Raw genomic sequence first — 27,737 nt, 5'->3', positions numbered from 1 at the left:
ATGGTATGAATATGTCAATTTGCGATCGTTCGTGTGCGCACCCCTAGACTCCAATAATACGCGCCCCTGTTCGGATACTGCAAATGTTAAGAGCCCATTATCGCAAAATTTAATTCAAAATCACAATTATGTACAATTTTGCTTCTATTCATATTGTGCGAGAATTTATCAGCTGCATTGCCAATATTGTTAATTCGATTCAATCGAAAAAAAAACGATTAAATTCGATAAAAATGTTGTTTTGATATGTGTTCAGTGTAAGTGAAATAGTCGTTTAAATATTTGTGGAATCTGTGTTTTAATCTACGTATGAGCAACAGGTGCATATTTTCCTAAATACATATATATATATGAATATATTGGAATTTGCATTTTGTTTACTGTAACAATTAGATTGAATATGACTACATAAAATCAATAAATTAGGAAGGTATTAATTAAATATTTTATAAAAATCCCCAGTTGAGTTTAATACAATAATATGTATACTTATTCGTTTATTACTTTAGTTTATGATTTTAAATCTCTATCGAGTAGGGTTCATAAAAATAATAGTTTCTGCTTTGTACTTTTAATATACTTTTAATTAAAATTAAATTTATTTTTAGAAAAAATATATTTTTATATGTACATATGTTGTTTTAGTAATGGTATTAAAAATGTATCCAGTTGAATTATTAATAGTAAAAAAGGTAATATATTATATTATTCAACATTAACAAAACCCGGTAGAAGAATCGATGTCCTATAAAAGTCGTAAAACATGTTAACCGCTCGATTGCTTTAATATAAAGTTAAGGCATTGTCCTTAATAATGTGACAGGTAATTTCTTGCCCATGAATGGACGTCCAGCTTTTGGGCAGCTTTTAATAGCAAAAGACACAAAGCACGCTGACCCATTTTCTTGCTAAACGACCTACTAAATTAGTTTAGAAGCCCATAAAATTCTTGATAATCTCACCAACACACGATAGATATAATAAATAATTTATCATTATATACATATGTTGAGAAGGGAAAAAATGATCCGTGATTAATAAAGGACCTAGAGAGTAATTAATATTTTAATAACGATCCGAAGAGCACCTCTTTGTGAGCAAAATAAATGCGAACAATAGATGAAAAGACGTGATATTAATAATACAATAAAATATTATATTAAAAAATAATACATATCTAAAATGCTATAAAATAAAATATATATATTTTATGTCTTATCTTGAAAGCAAATATACCAATAAAATGTAAAAAATAGGACATTTAAAAGTAGCCAGATGTATTATTATTTTAGTGTAAGATATTATTTAATGCCATTTTACTTAAACTATAAAATAAATCTATAAAGTCGAATCTGTTTATTACAATAATTTGTTCCGGAAAAGGAAACTCGTATTTCAAAATATTCTTAAATCAAAGTAAATTTATCCATAAAAAATAATAAAAACTTAGGTTGATTCCCCCCAACCCAAAAATATTTATATAAAATGAATATTTAAATTGATTAATTATTTATATCGGAATCACTGCTGTCTATCAATGATAATAAAATATCTCAATAGAATATCTTTTTTTTCGTGGAACTTTAATTAGGAACCTATCTAGTGACACTTGCTTTTGAGGATTAAATAGATTAATGATTCGAACTGCAATAGCCTTACTCGGTTGCTGATTTTCCACTGCTTCCTACATTTTTTTCCTACTTAATTTAAGTAAGTAGTTTTTCAGCCTCTTTCTCCTCCTCCTTAGACAAGACCTTTTCTGTAGCCTCAAGCTGTTGCTCACGATGCAGAACCATTATTTATTCAGTAATCAGTTCCTGACATTTTTCTGGCAAAGACACAATTTAATCACCGTTTACATTAAACAAAATTGAAGGTTCCCTTGATAACTCCACCCCATGATTTGTAAAAAATTGAAAATTCTCTGAATTAGGTTTGTTTCTTCGGTCACTTCGAAGTATTGCTGAAATATTGATTTGGTGTTAAGCTTTTTATTCATGTTCTGGACTAATAAAGTGGTGTTTGGAAATGTGACGCAATATCTACTGCTCGTATTGTGAGACATCGCTCGTTTATTAAGGCAAACTTGAATAAAAAGTTTGCTCGTGTTTCGTGACACTCGTAAACCGAGTTTCTCTCAATTCAAGATTTCACTGTACAGTGTTAATATTATATTAATAAACTATAATATTTTTGAGTTCAATTAATTTAAATGGCTTTGATATAAGGCAAAGTGTTTTATTTTTATAATTTATTGCTAATTTAATATATAATACAACATAATAAAAAAAAAACGTAGTGGCAAATGTATGTTACTTATCTTATATTATAAATTAAATTTCATTTTTTAGGAAGCAATTGCTTTATTTAAAATGCATGACTGTAAGTTTTTTATGCTGTACATTTTTAGAATGTACAACATAAAAAATAGCTAGAACGTAAATAAATATTGCAAAATGCTTATAATATTTAGTTATATAAATTTTATTTTGTTACAGATCCGACACGAAACCTCATCAAACTTCATACCCAGTCTCCACACAATTGTAAGTATTTCCATCATATATTATTCACGTCATCCTTCTGCTTATTCTCACAAAGCGTCAGAATGGCGCAATTGTTAACTATACGAACAATAAACGCATTCGTTGGCTTTTCATCGAACCGCTGAGCTATTTTTGTCCCTCGCAGTATACATTGACAAAAAGCTTTCACTACGGAAATGCATCCGAACGAAAGCTCTTCCCGGCAGAACACAATGCGCCTCTCGCGAAAATCCGACGCCGTTTTTTGACAAAGATTAATTGGGTCGCTGTCGTCATATTTACAAAAACCCTTATTTAATGAAACAACATTTTGTAGCCCGCGCTTTCGCATCCGTAAACCAAACAACTTTTGCTCAGGGGAAAGCTCTTACGCTGAACTCGACCGTAGTGCATTCGCGCGCAAGACGAAAGCTCGCGTGAGCTTTTCCGCGAGTTTGTTTAGCGCCGTAGATAAATCATCTTTGGAGTCGGAAGCCCCGCGTAAATATTTCAACACTTGTTATAAAACACTGGTGTTTATATTTCATAATTATAAATGTGTGTGTGTGCGTTTGGTGCTTGCCCATCGCGCGACGTGAATGAAAAGCGTAATAAAAATATATCTTAGTTAAATTATATTAAAATTAATTTGTATTTTATATTGCAAACTAGAATATCTTAAATATATACAAAGTGAAAAAATTGATGCATTTTATTAATTAAACCTGAATAAAATATTTTGACAAAAAATATACTTAATTCGATTATCGCTTTTATAATTTTTAATTAAGCACAAAATAACTAATGAATGTAAATTGTAACTAATAAGAATTTCGAATGGATGGTATTTATTATATTTCTTTTAAGTTTTTTAAATCTCAAGAATAAAACGTATATTTATATATTAAATTAATATAAATACAATATATCTGACTGCGATTATATTATATTATACATTCAATGTAATATTGCCAGATAATTTATGTCGCCATAATACAGATTTATACTCAGTTAATTTATGTTTTACATTGAATATACAGTTCGGCGTTAATAATTTAGCTTTATAAAGTTTGACATTATGCGAGCGTGATGGCAGTTTCAAATTATTACCATCTAAATAACTTTAACTGCAACTGAAATACTATTATTAAATTTTATTAATAAATACGTAATATATTACGTTACTTAAGACGATCCCCAAAGTAAGTAAGAAATTACGATCAAAATTATTTATGACCTATTTATCTTGAGAAAACCGTTTTTCCGACCCTTCCGACCGATATTACGTCCACTTTTGAAATATCGGCGTCGAACACCGTGTTTACATTTAATAAACACTCTGCGTTCGGTATGATAAGATATTTTTTACGCATCGCTCAATATAAATAAGCATAACATTGCGTAAATGAAAACGATTGTCACCCCATCCCCTACCGAAAAAGTATTTATTTTCCGTTTAAGAAGCCATAGTCGTATATTAAGCTATATTTTTTCGGAAAGTTTCGTTATTTAGTGGCGCTTCCTCGTGCCGTTATTTATTCCCTTTTATAATTCTTTCGCCATGTTGAAACCGTCGTTTAAGGACGGTTTACCCGTGGCCATAAAGCAAAGCTCGGGCATTGTGCCAGACTATGTTAATTTTGTTATTATTTACCTAGTGCGAAAAACTAGCGAGTCGGCCGAGCGAAGTTATAGAAGCAAACTAATTTCATCGAAATTAATAAACTTGCAAAGCTCTATTTAAGCTCGTCGCCCTCTATAAACAAAATTTCGACGTCTAGAGAGATTCTAGATTGGCTGTTTAGTTAAACTTTTCACGATGATTTCCTTGAAAATGGTGAATGAGCCAAAGAGTTTATCGAGAATTAGCCAAAGGTTAAGATTATGGCTTTAGTTGCCAAAACACACCGCAAGGGCAAGGTAAGCCTCCGCCTCGCCTATGCTAACTAACAACTAACATGTATTTGTTTAAGGCTTTCACTTGTTATGATTTCCCTATCTACGTCAAACATTCTACATAATTTAATAGAGCTGCTTATGTCTGCATATTCACGTGTAAACTGAGTGTTAATTTAACGTGTATAGAGCTAACTTAATTAAAATCTATGACACATATTTATAAATAAATAAATAATTTTACAATAATACTGAAAATAAAATAACAAAATATAAACTTAAAATTCTATTAATATTCACCTATATCTTTTAACACTAATTTATTAATAATTTCGGCATAAGTTTCATAAATAATAATTATAGAATTAATTGACATTCTCCATAACGTCTGTAGATCCTTTAAAGCTTATTAAAATGAGTTCATCAGAAAAGTATTTTCATATCTTGTTATACATGTAAGTAACACGCGTTAATTTATTGTGGCACTCGCTACTTTTAAATGTTAATAAACTCATTGAATTTTGCCAATAACAATCAAAGAAAAGCCCTCCAAATTTAGACGACGATATCCAAATAAGCAAATAAAATAATCCATCCCAAAATAATTTATGTATCTTCTAATTGCGTCCACAATTGTGTGGGTTTTTGCGTGCGCCATTTCAACAAATACTTGTCGTTTATTGTTTCAGTCGCTTAACTGGCAACGGAACCGCAAATCCACTGCTAATTTATGTTTCGACTCATTTCACAAACAGAATAAACAAGGGGCGATACCTTTATTGGCTTATATATATCTCAGGCGGACGATTTATTTCGTAATTAAACGGTCATTATCTGAACTTGGGACTAGGGGTCTTCGAAATCGGCGTCCATGATGGAAATCGGATATAATATAACCATTTGCGACCCGAGCCCAAATCCGCATTTATATAACTCTTAATTAAAAGGCTACAATCGAAAAATAATTTGCCACCCGCATTTTGCTTTCCACTTTCTCGGCTTCAATATGAAAGCCTTTAACTTGATTTAAGTCCCGCTTAATGTAATGTAAACACTTGATCTTCTCCTTCTTGGAATGTCGCTCTTAATCAAGAAATTTTCTATGAATACGGAACGAATATAATATTCTAGTTTCTGGCATTCGCCACAAAAACTATTCATAATTGTATAGTTATTGCTTATACTGATGACGTATTCGTAGAAATTCGATTTCAATCTCTTTACATAAATACCTGTGGTCGCTGTGGAGGTGGTCATTAGACAATCGACACTCTTTCAGCATCGCCAAGGGTCACGTTGTCACATTTTCAGATCTCATTGTCCGGTGAAAGTCTATTACAATATAGGCGGAAGTATTTTAAGCAGAAATACTTCCGTTGATGACCTTTACTAGCTCTTAAAATCACATTTGAAAGCAAATGGAGGTTCTCTCTACACATAAACACACAACGTCTGCGATAAATCGTACAATATTTTCGGCTTTGTTATGACGAACACGTTTCACTTTGACGATCTAGAATCGGGATATATTATTTAATTTGGATTCCCGAATAACTAAATACTCTTTCCTAATCGAAAAACTTTAGAAAAGGTTCTTGAGATACCTTTATATTAGGATATATGGTTATTATGTGTTCTTGTATCCCTTCGACTTTTATTGAGGATTATTGGAATACAATTCGCTTGGCATTTCTTCAAACCACTAAAGACTGCTGTTGACAATCATTTGGGTTCCGGGACGTATTTATTTTATTTTATTTTATTAATTTATTTAGCTTAATAGCTAATCTTTACATCTAACAAATTTAGTAAACATATATAAAAATATATAAAAAATACATAACAGAAAGAAAAAATATACAATATACAATAATAAAGATAATTTATTTCTATATGTACGATGGTGTTTTTTTATTCCATTTATGAAACCCGTTATATTTTTGCTGTTTCGGATTTCTCTTGGAAGACTATTATATAAATCAAAACCTCCGTACATAATTCCCCTAGCCGTACTCGTTTTCTTATACTTAATTATCTTTAAATTTTCTTTATTTCTAGTATTATATTTATGTACATCTTTACTTCTTATTAAATACTTATTAAAATATTTTGGTAACATATTATTTTCTAACTTATATATAAATACTTAAACATTCATACTCAATATTTCTTGAACATTCAACCATTCTAATCTATCAATCATACTTTTACAACTAGTTAATCTATTTTTATTTAAGATTACTCTCATTGCCCTATTTTGTAATTTTTGCAACATTTGTTTATCTAATTTATTTAACATATTTAATAGTGTTGCACAATAATTAAAATGGGGCAATATTATACTATTGTAAATTATTTTTTTTGTATTTATACTTAATATATTTCTTAATCTAGATAATAAACCTATTTTTCTACTAATTTTTTTTAATATGTAATTACAATGTTCTTTAAAATTTAATTTTGTATCAACAATTACTCCTAAATATTTTATATTATCCACTATTTCTATACTAGAGTTATTTATTACTATTTTGGTACTATTATCTAACACATTTTTATAATTAATAAACATACATTTAGTTTTATTCTCATTTAATTTAAGTACATTATTCTTTAACCATATTTCTAATATACTTAATTCATTATTTAAATTATTTACAATTTCTTTAATGTTATCACCTATGCAATACATTAATGTGTCATCCGCAAATAGATGAATTTTACAATTTTTCACGTTATTAACTATATCATTAATATACAAAACAAATAACAATGGTCCCAATTTATAAATCACGACCGCGTCCACTTCTGATGTCCGTTAGAGCCAGGACGACCGCACTTGCTGGCTCACCTATGACTGGCCCCATCCGGCTATTCAACCCCTTCCCGGTCATTCCCGAGTTTATTAGAAAATTTGTTTTTTGTGAATTCTCATCTCAAAAATAAACAATTTTTTTGAGAAAATTATCAAAGCCATTTTTTTGTTAAGAATTAAATTTGTATGAATGTTTTACAACGGCTGCATATGCTGCACTGCATATGAAAGGGTGAGTCCGTGCAAGAAGTATTTTAATATTTTTTGAAAAAGTTCTGTAACTGGGAAGTGGTTTTAATTTATGCAATATCAGCTATGATGATCTAGTCCGGTTCTTTTATGATTTTTTTCTCTTTCTTACTATGGTTTGTTTTTTTTATATTTTTAAAAGTAAGTAAATATCACATATCTGATTTGGATTCTGTAAATCGCATTTTTCTTTATAATAAAATTAACATTTACGATCTTAAGAAATGCTTTCTTTCATTTGCCAATATTTCCGCAATAATAAAATATGCATACTAGTACAATATATTGTATATGATACGCTTCTGCTAAGTTTTCTTTAATCTCTATCTTAGAAAAAGTTATGCGCTGTGCGCGATAATTTCTTGCGTGTTGTTTGTTTGTTATTTGCCCGATAATCCCTTTGTTAACTCAAACCAATCGCTGATGTAAGTTAGATAATACATTGGAAAGGAGAAGGAAAAAGTGAGTTTGCCCTCGCAACCAATACGCCCCGGGAAATTCAGCTAACAAGTGAAAATCACATTTTTTCTTATGTAGACACGTGGAGCTTTTACGTAAAATTATGTTTTCGACATGTTCACTCTCGGAAAATAAGAAAATCGCACCGAAATAGAATGTGTTCGCGGCAATCTTATTTAATCACGCCGAAACGAGTAATTCTCCCTAACGTATAATAAAAAAAACGTGCGTCGATCTTAGTTATATATTGGATGGCTTCTGCATAGAAATATAACATCGAGAAGCTCACTTGGAATGCCTGATGATCATTAAAATAAATATAAGATCGTATAATATTAACTATTTACTAAATGTACCAATCCCGTTTTATTTTTCAACATATATGTATATGTAAAATTAAATAAATATAATATATAATCGATTGAGAGCTTTTTAAGATCTATATTTTTTATAAATACCTTTTATGTATTCTCAAATGATTTTTCAAGAGGTATGTAAACTAACACTAACACATAATTGATCATAATCTTGTGCTAAGGAGGCAATCTTTATATATATTTTTAAAACTTTATAAATTTAAGACACGCCAGCTTACTTTTGAATCTAGTCCATATCCTAATGGAGACTGTACCGGCGCATAATTTTCCGCGAGATTTCAGCGCCGGCTTTACCGGTGACTTTTCACGACGATGAAGGAAATTTCTTGCGCGTCTCGAAAAATAAAATTAAACGATCGCTAGCAAATAGCCTTTTTGCGTATCAATTTCGCCGGGTAGCGGAGCTGGCGATATCGCAGAGTTTCAGCTTGCCCTTAAACGCTTAAGTCTGCCGACTTTTCTCAGGGTATACACACGCCCCAATCCTGTGATGCAAAAATATTGCGAATATACCCACGTCACACTTGTTTAGAATATATTTTCGCCTCTTAAATAAACCTTTTTTTCACTTCTGTAACCGAAACTATGGGGCACATTATTAATTTTGCTTTTCATCATCACTTTTCTTTGACAAAATATCCAAGATTAACTATGACACATATCGAATGCTTAAATAAACACAAGACCTTATCGCACATCCGCTGTTGCTTGTTTTCAACCTTTGGCTGAAAACAAATAGTTTCCTCGATGTATGAAAAATTACGAAAGTGAAAAATAAATAATTAAATTGAAAATATAATAAGCTTTTTTAATATTGTAATAACGTGCTGTTTTTGTAGTAAAAGTTGGCTATTGAATATAATACACGTCGATTCGGTTTCTCATAAATAGCTTTTTACGATATATTTCGCTCTATTTATTTAGTGTAAATTGGCATGAAAAACTAAAGAAATGTAATTTATGTTTTCAGATACCAGATAAGGATATAAACGTCGCATAAAAATGATTTGATACACCTAGGTTAATTTTCATAACGGGAGCTTTTCATACATTGCGGAAATTTGGAATATTTTTTTATGCAACGTTTACTTTCCTATCTAGTATCTGTAATTGTGATTCATTTTTATTACATCTTCAACTGTAAAATGGAATACTTAGTGTCATTTTACACAATGTAAATGGAGTGAAATATATAGCAAATGTGCTCGATTTTGTGTCTCCGGTTCCCGTCGTCTATGTTGCGGCATGGCCGCTCGCTGGCTACGGCTGTGGAATTTGTATCGTTTGTCGCTTCGTTTTTGTTGTTGAAAATTGGTTTTCTTTTGTCTTTTACCCGGCCTGCTTCGGGCAGTTTGTACGGGCCATTAAGTTTAACAAAAATCGAGCATGTTCCTCTGTTTATCTTCCGCTCTCGCCGGGTTCACTTCTGCGCGCCAGATAAAAGAATTAAGTCTGCCCAAGGGGGAGGTGGCCGAACAATTTCTCATACCGAGTGTCAAAACGAAAATATCCTTTTTTGTGCTCCTTTTCCATAGTATGTGTGTGAGTGGAAGTGATTTATATCTGGCTTTGAGAACCACCGTTCTCTTGGACGGGCTCATCACAATAATCCGACGTTGGCCAAGCAGACGAATACAATTAGAAAACATTATCAATCACAGCCTTTTGTGAGATTCCATTACGGAACGCACACATATTATAACAAATATTACGTTGTGTCATGAACAACAATAACAGATATATGATATAGGCAGTAAGCTCCGAAATTTCAGAAAAGCACAAAAGCGATCAAAATGCTTATTTATACTTTATTTTCCATCTTAAAAAATATGCACGTGCTAGCACAAAAAACTGCTGTTATTAAAGTTTAATATATAAAAAATATAGAGCAATTTTCAAGCAAATTTTATATTAAAAATTTTACTTTTTTACTTGAAATTGTATATATATAATCTAGAGCCAAAATGAAACTTCGTTTTATGATAACTTAATATATGAGTGAGTTTTCAAAGCAGATTTTTTATAAAAACTAGTACCCATAACTATTCCCAGGCCAGTGTTTTTTATTTATCCCATATTTTATATACTGTAATCGTTGAGGGTGGTTTCTAAATATTTAAATTTGCTTACCCTTTTTATATCCTAAGTATTCACCCTTATCGGTGTAAATTCACCGATTGCCCTTGACGCTTCTATACATTTGGTATAATTTATTGTATGATATTTTTGAGTAATTTTCTAAAAATAAAATATTTTCATCAACGAATATATTTTAAGAGAATCGAATAAAACGAATGCGTTTCTCTTTCGTCAGTGTGGGGAAAGTTCCGAGAGAAAGAGCTTTATACTTCGGCGGGCTTCTATCGAAATTGCGTTCGGAATTATTTATAAGTTTATCTACACTCCAGAACCGAGAGCGCGGATCAGTTCATTATTGAAATTGATTCCATCACTGCCATGCTAAAAAATAACTAACAGTTAACTATGATTTTTTTTATATTTACTGTAAACAGTACGACGCAGAATATCCGCATTGTACATACACATAAAGCGTGCGAAAAATAGGGTGTGTCTATCTGCCTTAATGCCCCTATGAAACAGAAACTAACTAGAAGAACGGGGGAAATCCATAGTCACCCTTCTTCCGGTCAAATGAATAAAGACATGCAAGTCCCTTAAACCATTGGTTCAATAACTTTAATTTCATAAACCCTATACATTTTTAATAAATCACAGTATTTCAAATAACTTTATTATATATTTGATACTGTTTAATATGTAATAATACCCACATATAATATTTATATTGATACAAAAACTTATATAACACAGTTTGAATACCTGTGATTGTTTCCCAATTTGTCGCAGTGGTCGGTCCGATTTGTTTCCAACCCTTAATGAAGCGAGGGTAGCGCTCGTATTCGTATTAAACGGGCGTGTTAAACATTATAAATCCTTTGAAGGACCACCGTGAATGATTCAAGGGACCAAAGAATACGGCAATTCGCCCTTTCTGATAAAAATACACAATAGCAAACACAACAACTTTCGCCGGGGAGTTATGTCCGTCGTTTGGCACGATAAAAGATGGCGTGCTTTGTTGGTCAATTTCATTAAAAGCTGCCGAATGTAATGGTAATACAACATGCCAGGAAATTGCCCGTCATATTGCCGAGGACAATGCCTTTGTTTACTAATAAATATGTCACGATGTAAAGTTTAAAGCGAGCGTTAGAATAGCATGTGGAGGCTAATGAGTGACTCAATTATTAAGTCACTTTTATTAAAAAATATTTTAACATAATTCATATTTAATGAAAGAAAGTCGAATTTTTAAATTGCTTTTTTTACTTTCGCATATTTAATTAATACTGTGTAGGCGCAAACCAACAATTAACGAAAGCTTAATCGCTTAAAATTAATGTAGCGTGCGAAAGCTCCGCCGCCTTTCTTTATACAATTCTGCGATATTTCATCTCGGAATTTATTCAACGATAGAAGACAAAATCTTATATTTTTCAAAAAAGACTTCATCATTAAGCCGGCTGGAGGTCAGCGAGTGAAAACCTCCGCGGGAATGAATAATTACATCGAAAAGAAAAACTCCTTCGAGCATGGAAATCAAGAGAGCGCTTTACAATAAATATATCCATCTCCAAGGGTACCTTCTGCTCTTTGACTATTATAATATCTCTTGGTTTTGAAAAATCACTCAAAACGCACAACTATTTAACAATAGGAAAGCTTTTGATCGATACTCCGATCAAACGGATTGTTGTGTTTGACTTTTACGGTCTTTGGAAGCGAAGTCGTCTTACATTATTTTTTCATAATATAAAAGATTTCATTCTATTTGAATAAATGTAACGATTTATCTAAAAGTATTCAGCATAACATGTTTCAGCGCATGTCAACAAAAATTTCAATTCTTATTACAGAATATCTACTACATGAAAAAATATGCATCTACTGAAATATTTGATATTTAAATATTGTTTATGTTTATATTTATATAATTTTTATTTGTGTAATATTATACTATGCTATAGTTCGGAATAATATTTAACCCTGGCTGATATTTATGCGCGCCATTCCAAAATTTTCTATTACGTGGGGAAGCACCTATTTATGCCATATATTATGTGTATTTAAACCTTAAATTACACAAAAAAAAATATTATACTCTTGACACATTTAGGTGTCCAATGTGTACTGGCGATTTACTTTATGTCTTCCAAAGTTGTCATCCGCAGTCTTAGGACTAAGCATATAAATTATATTAATCATAGTAATTGAAATATAAAGGAACTTGAAGAATGATAAAACATTTCGTATTTATTAAAACATATTAGTAAGTACATTATGTTGTATTATTTTAGAAAAAAATAAAAAGTACATAAATCTAAAGTAAAATTGGCCATCACTATTCTATTTTTTGTTAGAATATTTTCGGTGAAAAAAAATCTATGTGGCCCCCCAAACATTTTCCAATTTAAATATTTCCAGGTGAGGCATTTTTTTATTATCTGGTTATTAATGTAGTTTACCAAATCAATGATAATGCTAAGAATAAATAGAGTAGTTGAGAAAATCGTAAACAATTCATGCATCTAGTATGGGCCCACCCTTTCTTATGCAGCAGTATAAAAAAATTAGCGGTTGTAAAACATTTAAAAATATTCGTACAAAATTAATTTTCAACATAAATCGATATTATAGATTCCCAAAAAATTAGCAAATTTAGTATTTTCTCGAAAAATAATTGTCAGTTGTAATTAAAAGAAGATTTTTTTAAATATCACTAATATTATTTCTAAAATTAAAATTACTATACAAATTTTAAAAAACGACTTTTCTAATTCCAATTATAGAAAACATAAAAAAATACGCTGCACAGTTAATATTTTCTTCAAATTAATATTACGATTTTGAAACATTATAATAAAAATCAATACACTACCAATTTTTTTTAATTCAAATTTCACTATACATACATGAAAAGGCTGAAAAGGTTAACGACTTCTATCTCCTCCGTAAATTAATATTTGTAATAATTAAATGATAATTTTTCCGATTCTGCATTTTTACATACGTGATTATAAAGTATGGAAAATAAATAAATATTTACAAATTAAATTACACATGCGATTAATAATGTCATATATTTCAATTAATTATTGCTAACCAATAAATATGAAATTTATGAAATGACTTAGATAACATACTGTAATATTTTATTTTTTATTAGATACATGAAAAAAAATCGCTATGTATTATACATATATATAAATAAAATCTCTTACAATTTCTTAGCAGTGAATTTCATGCTATAAAAACATAACTCTATATAAATCATTTTAATTGCTGTTTTATAATTCATACAGTATAAATGAAACCTATTATTTCGCGGAAATATAACTTGTATAAATGTTACACACATAGTATACAAAAAATCGATTAAAAACGACTCGAAGCACTCCTACGTCCCTTCTTATCACACATATAAATCTGAAATGAAATATTGTTTTTATGTAAATAACTCCTATATTTTATACGGAAGCGGCAATTTTATGTTAATTCCATTGCTATCAAATTGATGAATATGAATAGTAATTTGTAACTATCTCACATATTACACAGTACATTTATACCGATCGATGCGTAATCAAATTATCCTATACGTCATAAAATTGTATAGCATCGTTGATCATTTTGCTAAGTCTCCGCTTCGACAATCGCCCTTTCTGAATGCAAGGATTTATTGGTTTTTATGATGCGGATTTATATGTATATGTATGTACGTTCAATTGAATTCGAAAAGTTTTTCTTTCACATGAGTTCAAAAATATGCTATCGATCCTGCTGCAATTAGAAGTTTATTCAGATGTGTACCCATTTAATCACGAATAGTGCACCATAATAGAAATTAACGATATACTTGGATACATTTCGTAGGGAAAAATGATATTGTATCAAATCACCGGATGAAATACGATAATTTCGCAACGGGAAATTGGGTTTGTTTGCCATAATTAATTTAATAATCCTGAAATGTGCATCAAATTATAGCGAAACACGCCTGTATCTGTTGATCGAGTTACCAAAACCACTAATATAAAATATTTATAAATGTTTATATAATGTGGTTGGCCGCAAAATATATGTAATGTTTATTGTTTTTATTGTTATTAATATTAAACCATTTAACAATCGATTATAGACAGTATTTTTGTTGAATTATTTTTATATTTCAAGGCACATAGTCCGTGACATAACAGCATTAAAATGATCAAACGAAAAGCATTCATATCTAAAGAATATTTCCTTTCTTCTTATGACTAATTTATTGTCATAATGAAAGCAACGCTAATTGGAAGTTGAAGCCTATTGAAACGAAAAGGTAAATACATAAATTAATGGTATTCTGGGAATCACATATGTTGAATGTCTTTACAACTCACAACGTTTCATTCCGAAGTTTAGATGGATTCTAATTCCTGTGACAATCAATGAAAGGACATCAATCTCTTGAATCGATAAATTTGTTTTATCAAATTCCTTTCTTCATTTCATTTTTTATATGTACTTACAAATATTAAAGATAATAAAATTAAAATATGTTTCTTTTAAAGTCCGTTAGTGAAACTAAATTTATAATATATATATATATATATATATATATATATATATATATATATATATATATATATATATATATATATATATATATATATATATATATATATATATATATATATAATCATAGTAATTTAAAAAAAATCCCAGTAACCTCCTACATAATGTGGGGAGTTTTTAGTGAGATAGACAAACAGAAAGACAATATTTGAGAATTTAAGTATATAATATTGTCACTTGGGTTAGTTTAACTGTTCAACGAGTTCTATGCTAGTTATTTTATAAAATTTATGTATTATAAACTTTGACCTGGAAATTCACAACCGCGTTTTTGGCCAAGGCTCTCTTTGAAGTTATTTCCTTTCGGCTGACAATACGACCAAATAATTGTGAAAAATGATACAATTTTATTTTTCAACTGGGTCAACGCAGCACGCAAAAAATAAAAGCACAGACCTACGTATCTCCCGAAATAGAACTCAAATTGTTATAAATATAGCGTCGTTTACGATTTATCCAAAGTTAACTTTGTAACTTATTACATTACAATTTAGAATCGTTGATCGTATCAGAGTGGTATAAATGCACACCTAGAATAATTTATTATTATTATATATAATATAACGATTAATACGGCACGTGCGTTGTTATAACAGAGGGGTAAAACATTTGCAGTCACGTGATCCGAGTAATAACACCGGCTATGGGGTGGTAATCCGATAACGGCGTTAAACCGGATAAACTACAATTGATATTTTAAAACGGCTTAACAATAAAAATGTTGAGCTTCACCGCAATTGCTTTCAATCAGTCAGTACTAATAAAAAAGTCACAAGAAATGCATCCGTCCCATAAGTATATAATGATCAATTAACTAGTGTTTTATTACTTATTGAAAATATAAGTATTATTAATTTTAGTTTACTTGGAAAATTATCATGGTTTTGAACCGAACTAAAAAGTTACTTCGCATAAATTAAATATACGACTATAATTGATTTTTAGTATCACATATATTATATTTGTTCTATTTAAAGTAATTTGAATGATCACCAGTAAAAATTTAGGACACGCTCGTTCGTTTTCAATATATTTTAGTTTTGTACGAAAGCAGTGCAGCGTACATGTCCACGATAGGGGCGAGGGTTGAATGGAGCAAAGGGAGGCAAAAACATTAGGGTGAACCGATAACTGATGGACGTATGCATATATTCAGAGTTCGGGGTGAAATCTTGTTAACTGGATGACCGAAGGATAACGACTGGTCGATAATGTCTAAATTACATGTGTACAAATACGTTTTATGTATGCATATATAATTTTGCTTATCAAATTATATAGAATAACCTGTATATTACCTATAAAGATGAAAAGATAATGTGTGCTTAAAATAATATAAAATTGCATTTAAAATGCTCATTGCCAGGATAAAAGTTATCAGCATTGACCTAAGGTTAAATTATGGCACTCCATAAATGCTTAGTTGTTATTTTAGTATTAGAAATCATATATACATTTCTGTGTATTTCTAAACATCTGGGAATACAGTATTTTTATTTTAAAGTAAACATATTTACTACTCATTATAAAACAATCATCAGGTAAGAAGTTTGACTCAGTTGATAGATATGCTTTTAATTTACTAAATCGTATATATCGATAAGGTTGTAAAACCAATATATTTATTATAGCAAATATTTACTTAATGTTGAAAATATGTTTAGAACCATCATTATAAGTCACTCTTCGTTAAGATTCAACTACAGGTTTTAAATATATTTCCAGAATTAGTTTAGATATCAGATTGCTTATTATCACTAACATTAATGAAGCCTTTATTATAATATATACCATAAGCCTAAAAAAAATATATGTTTTTAACCATTCTCACATCTCGAACACAAACTGATTACGTTTTAGATTGAAAAAATACGTAAAGGATAAATATTCTGTCAAACCGAAAGCATACAAACAATTTATGAAAAGTACGGTGGAATTGTCGTCGGGTTGAGGTGGGCGTGCGTGTGCAGAAAAAATCTTCGAGTCATGTGAGGGTGTGAGAACCTTGAGGGTGGTTCAAGCCGCCCAGGGACGTTGGAATATTTGATCCTGGAGCACGAGAGGTGAAATGAGCGATACGTCAGGGGCCTCCGGAGGCATACCCTCCCATAAAAATGATATCGATGGTAATTCGGACCCAGCAAAAAAGCGTCCCGCAATCAGCTGGATGGTGAAATATCCTCACCGAGGGGGCAAATGATAAAGCGACGATTTGCGCGAGTCAAATTTACTGAGAGCCACCGACCAGGTCATACATATTTATCAAACGGGACATCTGATCTTGGGACTCTTGTGCCATATGTCGGCACCTTTTTTTGTTTACACGCTTTGGCATTTGACTCTCATCGGGAGAGAGCTGTCGAATAAGCGGAATATTTTTGAAAGTCAAAGTTGTAGCGTATATGTGAGAAAGAGACGAGAAAGGCTTAAAACAATTATGTACAAGATGTTTTGCCGCATCAGTAAACTAATGAATTAATTTATCAATATGCCATTTGTCAAAGTGACACTTGAAAGGATCTTTACATGAGAAATCCGTGCCAAGGCTGCTCGAGATCGCTCAGACAAAAATTCAAGCACTAAACGGATTTAATTAATTGCTTCGTTACGCCGTTTCGACTCGCAGAAAAAGGACAAACGAGATGTAATTAAGGACCAAACGAAGGGTCTGGGCTTCCTTACAAGCAAGCTTCGTGTTCGGAAGCAAGATTAATTTATCGGGATATCCTGTCGCATCTGAGATGCACAGGGATTTGTTTGACGCCGAGAATCATCCTTCTTTATCCCTTGAAAGTGGAGGAAAAGGCACGGTAGAATCTTATCTAATTACACATAATATATAAATAAAAAAATCTTTAGTCAGATTAGTTAGTTAGTCACCTAAAAATAGATAAAATTTAATTTAATTTAATTTAATTTCGCCACAAACTAATTCCTGATTTTAGCAAAATATTGCGTTAAGGCGTTGTCTTATTGAAATCATTTGATTTCAATAAGACAGCGTTTTATTTTATTTTTATTATATTTTGGTTAATTAAACATGTAAATAGTTATAAACCAGTAACATGTATTCTATATAGTGGTATGTTTGTAAAATTAATTATCGGTTTATATTATATTATAACGGAAGATTTACAATAAAATAAATAAATCTGTGCTATTATTATTTAATAGTAATGATAAAATTAAATCTCAATATTTAATATAAAAAACAAAGGTTAAATCAAAGTTTGAATAGTCTGACCCAATCTTCAAGTGTCCAGTCTCGATGTGGCCGATCCCATTCAAGCATTATTTTTAATTGTTTTTATAATGCAGCCTCTAATCCCACTTTTTTAAAATATATACAATATTTATAGATAGTCCCTGTATGAGATTTCAACAAGCAGCTTTAAGGACTTTTCTGCTTCCATGGATGGACAATTAATTCGTTAATATATATATATCGATCTGATTTATATGTTAAGAATCCAGTAAAAAATATATTTTTCCTTGTTCTATAAAAATATTTATATAATAAATTATTAATACACAAATTAACCCATCCGTGCCTGTGGGGTACAACATATAAAAATATAAAATATAAAAATATAAAATACTGACTTATTCATTTAAAACTGTCTGCTAAAAATATATTTATCAAATTATGCACTTAAAAAGTGCCCCCAATGTTGTTTACGTGTGTATAGTTTGTCATACAAACGCCCAAAATAGTTTCAGAACAAAAGGCTCTGAATGCCAAGCTTTCCATCTATAATCACGCACCAAATACAAAGGTACGATCGATAACTTAACTAGCTAAGGATTTCAACTTACACAATGACTCATATTAATCTCTTAGAGGCAAAATCATCTAATTTTTTTATTCGTATAATTCTTGAAAATGATCATTGATACTTATTACTACGATATAAATGTTGGAAAGGTTTTAAATATTTTATATATTTTAACTGTTCTTTGGACTGACCTAATATTTTATAGTCAAGATTTTCACTTTTTGTGTTGTTCTATCTAAATTAATTGTAAAGATTCCAGCCTCGAGATTCACTAGCGTTTCCGCACCGCTGGCATCAATCTCACAGAGGCGAACTGGGGGTGGAGCGAAAATTCGCATAATTACACGGCGGGTTGCGTGAGGCGCGTTCGTTAATCCAAGTTGCCAACACTTCAAACTATTTCGCCCGATTGGAAAGTGATTTACCTGAGAATTTTCCGAGCGCCTTTTAACGGCATTTAATGAATTCTCCCCATACCGGAGTCTTAATTGGCAATCCAAACTTTCATTGCTGGTCCATTCGGCCGGTCACGTACCGGTTTGGGCGCATTTGCCTGCACCGAGCTTTTCTTTTCATGGAAAACCCTTCCCGGATATGTTTTTTTTCTCGGGATAAAATGGAGCCATGAAACGAAAGCACGTCGTTCCGGGATGCAGCCACCCAGACCGGTCCCGGCTCGCTCCCCATAAAAGGCATTTTCTCCTTCACTGGATGCGCGCTTTCCTTTTCGCTGATTATGTTATTGCCTCCGTCATGAAAATGCCACTTAACGATACTTGTCACATCTCCTTCGTTTTGGGAGAAGAGAGAAAACGCGAGCGTGCTTAGACGCAAGAAATGCTTAAGGTTTTATTTCGCCATGTACGGCGATATACACAAGAAACCATACATCAAATGCCTGATGAAATCATGGTTTATATCAGTGGTTCGCAAACATCTTAGCATTTAAACTATCTAATTTTATTTATTTATATAAATTTAATATTACGCATGTGTCACATTTGCAAATTCAACTATGAGTACTAAAGAAAACTATGCTCTAAAAATAATGAATAATTAAAATTATTACATCTAATATTCACTATAACATATATTTTACAACCTATAAAGTCCAAAATAACTTTAAAAAAAATATATATAACACAACTAAAACTAAACGCGCATATTCGCCATTTGCCTGTAAAACACGATTAATTATTTCAGGCACACTTTCAAATAGTTTTTGTATAGTATCACTTGGAGTTTTCTTTCAGAGTTTGAAATAGTTCATCAAGATTATTTTAATGTTTTTTCACGATCCTTATCCAAGTGTTAATATTATAAGGTTCTTGAATTTAGTTCCTTTTTTACTACTTTGGTTGTGTATTTACGGTCTTTATCCTGCTAAATAAAATTAGGGCCTAAAAAACGAAGTCTAGATGGTTTTTCGTGATTTATTATAATTTGTTAATACCTTTTTTCATTTAATTACTCTTCGATTATGACCAAATACACATCTTAAGATATTTAAAAATAACACTAAACTTAAACAGACCCTTCTTTGTGTTTAACTGTTGTTTGTTAACAATTTTCTTGCATGCGTTCTCCTTCCCTTCTCTGTACAAACTGTTTTAAGTTTTTGCTGAAAACTTATATTCATTGTTTCATAAATAATTAGATATGTTATCAAAAACTTGCGTTTTTGGTGTGAAGTGGTGTGACTTTGCAGCCAAATAGGCGCTGAAAAAGCTGTTAACAGTTTATTTAATATATTATATATACATGAATTAACACATATATAGAGAAAGGTAGATGCCTTCGGAGGGTCTTCGCTGACTTATTGTCGGCTGTGATTTGTCATGATCTATTCTCGTGTCGATGCAGACTCTATAGCGTATCTCTCCTGCATCTCTCCTACTGTGACCAAGTGTCACATATTTTATAATGCTGGTTCGAGACAGCTCTGGCGAATCGCAAATGAAGATGTTTGCGAGCCAATCACATCGCTTCTTGGAGACACTCCCGAAATGTATTCACGCCTAAAGAGAAACGGTCCAAATGACCACACAGGCGATCGGTAACCAAAGATTTGAATAACAATAATGTGCTCAAAGTGCGCGTCATTTCCAAACAAATAGTATTTTTCGGCGGTAATTATAGGTGATGAACGGATGTATTATTAGATGATCCGTGCAATATTTCCAATTATTTGGTCACAGATTCTCTTTCTCATTTTTGTGAATATATTGTCTGTGGCCCGACTTTCAAAACAGATTGCTCTCCCTTTCGTTTGTTTAAATGGTCGTTAGAATGCCATCTAATTTATAATATAAAAAAATGGTGAAGGTGATCGAAACCCTCACAAGTGTAATTTTTTTTTATTTATGCTTTTTAAAAAAGGTTATTTTTTATCAGTCAAGCGCTGATTTCAGTGTACGGCAAAAAATTGCCTAAAAATATAATTAAATAACTATTATAACAATAAACGTTTTTTTATGTCGTCAGTCTCATTTTTGAGATTTTCTTACTTGAGCATTATACAAAAAAAAAACTTTTATAGTTGAATATAATATATCGAACTTGAATAAATTCATTTCAAAGTAATTTGTAGTCTAGATTAAAATAAAATGGAAAAAGTTATTTTTGGTATAATATAAGAATAGCTACATAATAATAGCTTATTTTTTATTATGTTCTATATGTTTACTCTCTATTATAAAGTCTATACAATCATATACACTTTGACCGATATAAATAAATTTTTTCAAAGTAACTCTTCAGAACCCGCCTCAAAGCATATGTGTACCTCCCACCTTCCCTTCCCTTAAAAGTAAATCTGTATTATATTGAATGCTATATGTTTCAAAGTTTTCTCTGTAAAAAATATATCTTGCAGGATTTCCATGGACTCATATTATATAAAATGTCATAATTTTTTACAAATATTGCTTAGTTAATCTCTAGGATCTTAAATAAACTATATATGTAGTAGTTATATTTACGGGGTTTTTTCTTGAGTGTACACTTATAAGCATACGTAAAACTTTAAGACAGTCTGTATTTTATAATATCTAATTATCTCTTTTATTGACCCCCATCAAACTGTGGAAGAAATATATTATAGATTAAAGCAACCTTTTTTTATTATTCCTATTGTTTATACGTAATTTTTGTTTTCAGATGTTATTCTCATTTTTACACTTAATATTAAGCTTTCTTTTTCTTTTTCCGAGGGAAAGCTCATACCCGTTATATAGTCCTATAAGAGCAGCGCTTCTCGAAAACCCGTTTTTATAACGCCATTTATTACGGATCCGGGATTTGTGCGATTTCGCGCCGCAAATTGGCAAGCCTCACTTCCAAAAATTGTATTTCGCCTCATTATATATTGGTTCCGAGCCGAAAACTCCAATTAGTTACGAATCGATAAAAAGCAATTAATTTCGGTGGGATTCCGAAACTTTTTGCCGACGTTCGTTAACTTGGAGCAGTTTGCGAGGATCGCTAGCAAAATTGGAACAATGTTTATAATGAAGTCGACTGAGCTTGATTTAATTATCTCCGACATCGGCTCTGTTGAATAATAGTTCCGAATGGCAGACAAAGAAAACGAATATTGTTGTCAAAGGATCACTTCCATTTTTTGGGTGTTTAATTTATGTTTATGTGTACATAAGATATTGTATGACTTTGAAGCTCAAAATATTTAACCGAAGCTTGTATACACAATCGTCTATTTTAAGCAGGAGTTTAGTAGAAATTCAACATATGGTCGTTCATTGATGTAACTTGTAACCAATATGGCTAAGAAGATTATAGATGTTATACTTACACAATAGCTTACAATCTAATACTGTGAGAGAAATCTAAGTATTACATTGATCAATAAACAATTACGGTTTAAGCTTTGGATTTATGTTATAAAAAAATAATTAAGTTGTACAAATACATATTTATATTTGATTAATTTCATTACTCATACTATATACAATTACTGGTTTTTCAATTTATTTTAATTTTATTTTTAACTAAAGTATTAAAATTACCGCCGGTCGGCGCAATAATTAACTTGCAGCCTTCTAATTATTCATCGGATTGCTAGTGAACCAACTAGAATTTTAACTATATAATCTGTTAATGGATCACGTGCAAAGTTGGTTATTTTACATTAATAAATAATGCTCTTAGTAATGGAAATAAAATAGGCACCGAGACCAAAAAATTTTTTTTTAATGATTTAACATAAAGATTTCTATATCTATTAACAATACAAAATATAATTTATTCCTACATATAATTCTATTTTAATATTTTAATCCAATTTATATTACTTTTAAGAGATTTTTTTATGCTATTCCTATAAGATAGTTTTTATGAGCTGAAGTAGCTCATTATTAGATATTTTTATACCTAATATGTACGACCTAACTCGATTTAAATTAATCATCACGGTATTCATATGTGAGATTAGGAAAGTCTATGAAAACCTAATCATTGTTCACCGAGCATAATTATATATTAATCACTAATACCGATCTCCCAGACACGATAGAAATAGAAAAACACAAAAGTTCATATGAGATTCGAACCGAGGTCTTCGGGGTAATTAGTCACTGACCATACCACTGAGTTCATAGTTTTTATTGTTTATCATGAGATTCATCGATAAGTAATACAAGCAAAATTTTGTGAAACCCTACGGGAATATTTTGTACTGATTATAGTATTATCTTTATAACAAAAAAAATCATCAATGATATACTAACCACTTGTATGTGCAATTTAAAACAAATTTATGAACTGCTCTGATATTACACGTATGGCAAAGGCGCAGAATCGAATATATTATATTTTCAGATAAACAAACACGAATCGGAAACACGAGACTTGAATAAAAGTCTCTCGAACGGAACGCCTAATTTATTGATACGTTTTTATCGGATATAAAATATACATACATCTATATAGATATAGAAACACACACATACATTTCATTATGAATTGAAAATTTACATGAGAATCTTCCAAAGATGCGCCCTGCCATTAGCTTCAATTGGGTTCGTCGTAAACATTTTATAGGTACTAAAAGGAGTACCTCTTTTCGTGCACATATTTCCACCTTCATTATTCATAATGCCATTCGTCTTCAGAACTTTAATATATATTTGTTGCAATGTCCCCTTTTATTAACATTATCATGTTTTATTTTCAGATCTCCAAAATGAACTTCAGCACAATCGCAATAGTCGTTCTGCTGATGGTCCTCTCACCCGCCAACGCCTTAACCAACTGCCCGATCGGATGCGACTGCAACGACGACACCCTGGTGGTGCGCTGCGAAGAAGGCAAACTGGACGTCCTGCCCATCACCCTCAACCCCTCCATCCAACGACTCGTCATCAAGAACAATAAAATCAAAACTGTAGACAGCTCAATACAGTTCTACAGTGAGCTGTACTTCTTGGACCTATCCTACAACCACTTAGTCAGCATACCACCCAACAGTTTTGAGAGTCAGAAGAAACTGCAAGAACTACACCTAGACAACAATAAACTATCGTCGGTGTTTAATCACACATTCCAAGGCCTTAAATCGTTAACTGTCCTCAATTTGAGAGGTAACTTTTTGGAAGAGTTGAACAGTGACGTATTCTCGGTTCTACCTCTCCTTGAAGAGCTCAACTTGGGCAAGAACAGACTATCTCGCATCGATCCGTCCGCTTTCAGAGGCCTAAATTCACTGAGAATGTTGTACCTAGATGACAACCAGCTCAACGCTGTACCAACGCCTTCGTTCTCCCTTTTGGGTAGCCTAGCAGAGTTACACGTCGGTTTGAACGCATTCAACTCGTTGCCAGACAACGCCTTCTCTGGTCTCAGCAGACTGTCTGTACTAAACCTAGGCGGAGCTGGACTTGTGAATATAAGTGACGGTTCATTCAAAGGATTAGTCGGTCTTAGAACTCTAGATCTATCCGGCAATCGACTCAAAAATGTTCCAACGTCGCAATTATCTGAATTGTCGCGCCTTGAAGAACTCACCCTAGGCCAGAACGATTTTGTCGTGATCGAAGCAGACTCCTTTAAAGGTCTAGTGAATCTCAGGAAACTGGATATCACAGCGGCGAGCCAGTTGGAAAGAATAGAAAAAGCGGCGTTCAACGAGAACTTGAATTTAGAGACGCTGACTTTGGCTAGTAATAAAAAACTTGATACTATCGAAGAGGGCTCGCTTGTGGGTCTGCCTAATCTTCGACATTTGATATTGAGAGAAAATGCCTTCACTTCGTTAACTGAATCGCTTCTGGCTTGGCACGAACTCAAGCGCTTGGAACTGACCGACAATCCTTTCCACTGCAGTTGTCAATTGGCGTGGCTGCAGGAACGCCTGTCGCAGAAGAACTTCAGCCAAGTGCAGTGTTCCAGTCCAGAGCATCTCAAAGAGCGCCTTTTGAGAAATTTGGGTCCGGATGATTTAGGATGCGCGCTGCACGACACGCATCAGCAGCTGCTCATCGGAGTTTCGATAGCGGCTAGCGTGGCTCTGATCACAGGGCTGTTTTTATTCCTGTACCACTGCAGGAAGCGAGTGCACGAAGTGTTCAAAGACTACAAGTGGAACAAGCGTGCGATTTCTAGAAAAGAGCACGAGTATCAAAAGACGTTCTCGGAGGAAGATTATATTGTGCGCGGAGTGCACCCGCCACAGTTCCCCGTGACCCAACAGTCGATCGGACCCGGCATCAGGCCAATTCCGGTGACGGAACTGTAGCTAGAGCTGTATGCCTCCCCGAGCGTTTTCTTCCTGCCGGGAGGAGCGCAGGGCTCGGTGCGACGAACTCCCAGAGGGAGCGCAGTCCCAGGCGTCGCCAGGGGCGGAGGCACTCTACCCGCTAACGGATTCACCTACATAAACGGCGACACGCGTCGTCATCCCCACACACTCAACAACGGCGCTTTGCCGCACACCCTCAACAACGGTTCGCTGAGGTCGCTCGCGGATAAGAAGAACAACCAAGAGAATTTCAAGTACAACACTGAAAGCAAGCGAAACCTAGACAACCGCTACAGGAAGCAGGACAACGGCTATCCTAGGAACTCGGATTCTATCTCCGACTACCAAGGACACAGAGACGGCTGCGAGCAGATCCGGAACGGAGGCTACTGCGGTGCTGCCGAGCCCGAGTACTCCGTCATCTCCGAAACTGGCTATGCACCCAACGAGCATAACTATGTGCATTCCTGCAGTCGCGACAACACCTTTAGCTGTTGAGTTTCGGCGAACGCGTTCATTCCATATCGGCGAATACTAAAGACGCTCTCGAGTGTATTGTGTGATAGTCAGATTTGTGTTAATATTATATTTATGTAAAAAAAGACTGCAAACCACTTAATATTTAGATCCTTGTTTAAAACGACCAGTGGCTGAGAACGTGGCTCGACTTATTTTATAATACGTATGATATCTACAAATGTGATGATGATGTAGTGATCGGTGAAAGATATATATGCATAATAATATATGTAACACTAAAAGAAGGAACCTTTCTAAATTCTTTTTTTTTTTAAATACAACGTGTACATACATACTAGTCGTATTGAAAAACGTAATTTTAACTAAAAAAAGTATACAGTTATACTTTAGAGAAAGTATACATAGGTATAATATATGCATATGTATATTATATGTTTAGGTTTTTCGACTTAAGATTTGGAAAATAAAATTGCATATTGTATTATATGGAGAAAAAGCAAAATTTTATTTTTTTATAATGTTCGATTTAATTTGTCTGAGTGAGCACTGAATTGTATTGTTTTGTAAATGTTATTTTTAAATTGTAAATATAAACGTTGAATTGAATATACAATTAATAGAGAATGATTTCATAAAAATTCCTTTCTCAGTATTTTCACGGCAACCTTGATATAAATGTATATATATAAATACGTGATCACGATTTGAAATGTAAAATATTCAACGTATTGCAAAGCAATAATTTTTTAGAAATTTTTAATATATAAACATACGATGTACACATTCCCTTTACAAATAACGTAAACGGATCTATAAATTTTCCAACTGTAGGATTTTTTTGATTTTAAACATAAATTAAATCCTATTTAATGATTATTATTTTGGTTAACCCTGTTGTGTTTTTTTTCTCTTTTAATATTGTACATTTATGTTTACATTTTAACTTGCGAAATGAATATTTCAATGGTACTGTATGAAAAATTAATATGCATAGTCGAACGGTGTCACATGCATTACACATGTCTTTCTATAATGTAAAATTTCAAACTTCTTTTTCCATTGTATTCCTATCTTGTCAAGTATTTTACGAACTTTTGTATTTGTTTTATAATATACGCATTATATATTCAATTAAGCAATATTATTACTACAATCGGAAATAACAAATTTCATAATCTTTAAACGTTCCTCGATAATGGAAAGAATACGTGTTGGGAAATATTACATAATGTAAATAAATACAAGATTTTAATATTTAAATAAACTACTATCCAACAAGTATTACTTTTTAATTTATACAAAAACAAATCCATAATTCCATATCTTCCTAAACCACAAAATATAAACGAATTGTTTGTAGTAAACAATAAAATATTCGAATATTTGAATACATTCTTAATATTACGAAGAATCGAAAAATATAGTTTTAATAATATTTACAGGTTCATACACACAAATCACAATAAAACGTGTCAATAAATATCAAGTACGTATATTTCAAATTTTAAAATAATGGAGCAGTTAGTGTTTCAAACTTTAAATCAGTATGAAGTTTAATTTAAATATTCTTGTTGACGAAAAGACTACAACTTAGTACGCTCATAAAAATATTTCCATAATAAATTACTTTAAGGGAAGTTTAATACTAAACATTATTCATATTGATTTAAAAGAGATAAAAAATCAATACAAGCAATTGAAACAGTACAC

The 27,737-nt window shown here is 31.9% G+C and overlaps 2 protein-coding genes across 7 annotated transcripts in view; both read left to right on the top strand.

The window, feature by feature from the left end:
* LOC148228496 (uncharacterized) overlaps positions 1-27,305 on the top strand; it is a 215,339-nt gene extending 188,034 nt beyond the window's left edge. For all 6 annotated transcript variants that reach the window (XM_088199036.1, XM_088199032.1, XM_088199033.1 and 3 more), the window contains 2 exons: positions 2,499-2,546; positions 23,985-27,305. In XM_088199036.1, coding sequence (XP_088055162.1) covers positions 2,499-2,546; positions 23,985-25,544 — 1,608 coding nt within the window. In that variant the 3' untranslated portion in view covers positions 25,545-27,305. The remainder of the gene's footprint in view (positions 1-2,498; positions 2,547-23,984) is intronic.
* On the top strand, positions 25,545-26,045 carry LOC148228497 (uncharacterized; the record flags this gene model as incomplete). The annotated part of the gene is made up of 1 exon (XM_088200220.1): positions 25,545-26,045. A coding segment is annotated over one exon (501 nt), but the record flags the coding sequence as incomplete, so codon positions are not given.
* Positions 27,306-27,737: the final 432 nt, after the last annotated feature.

This window comes from Plectrocnemia conspersa, unplaced genomic scaffold (assembly GCF_051122295.1).
Source record: "Plectrocnemia conspersa isolate PC_06_02 unplaced genomic scaffold, ASM5112229v1 ptg000012l, whole genome shotgun sequence".
In the NCBI taxonomy this organism is placed as follows: Eukaryota; Metazoa; Arthropoda; class Insecta; order Trichoptera; family Polycentropodidae; genus Plectrocnemia; species Plectrocnemia conspersa.
Note: the sequence above shows the minus strand (reverse complement) of the source record. Positions and strands in the feature narration are given on the sequence as shown.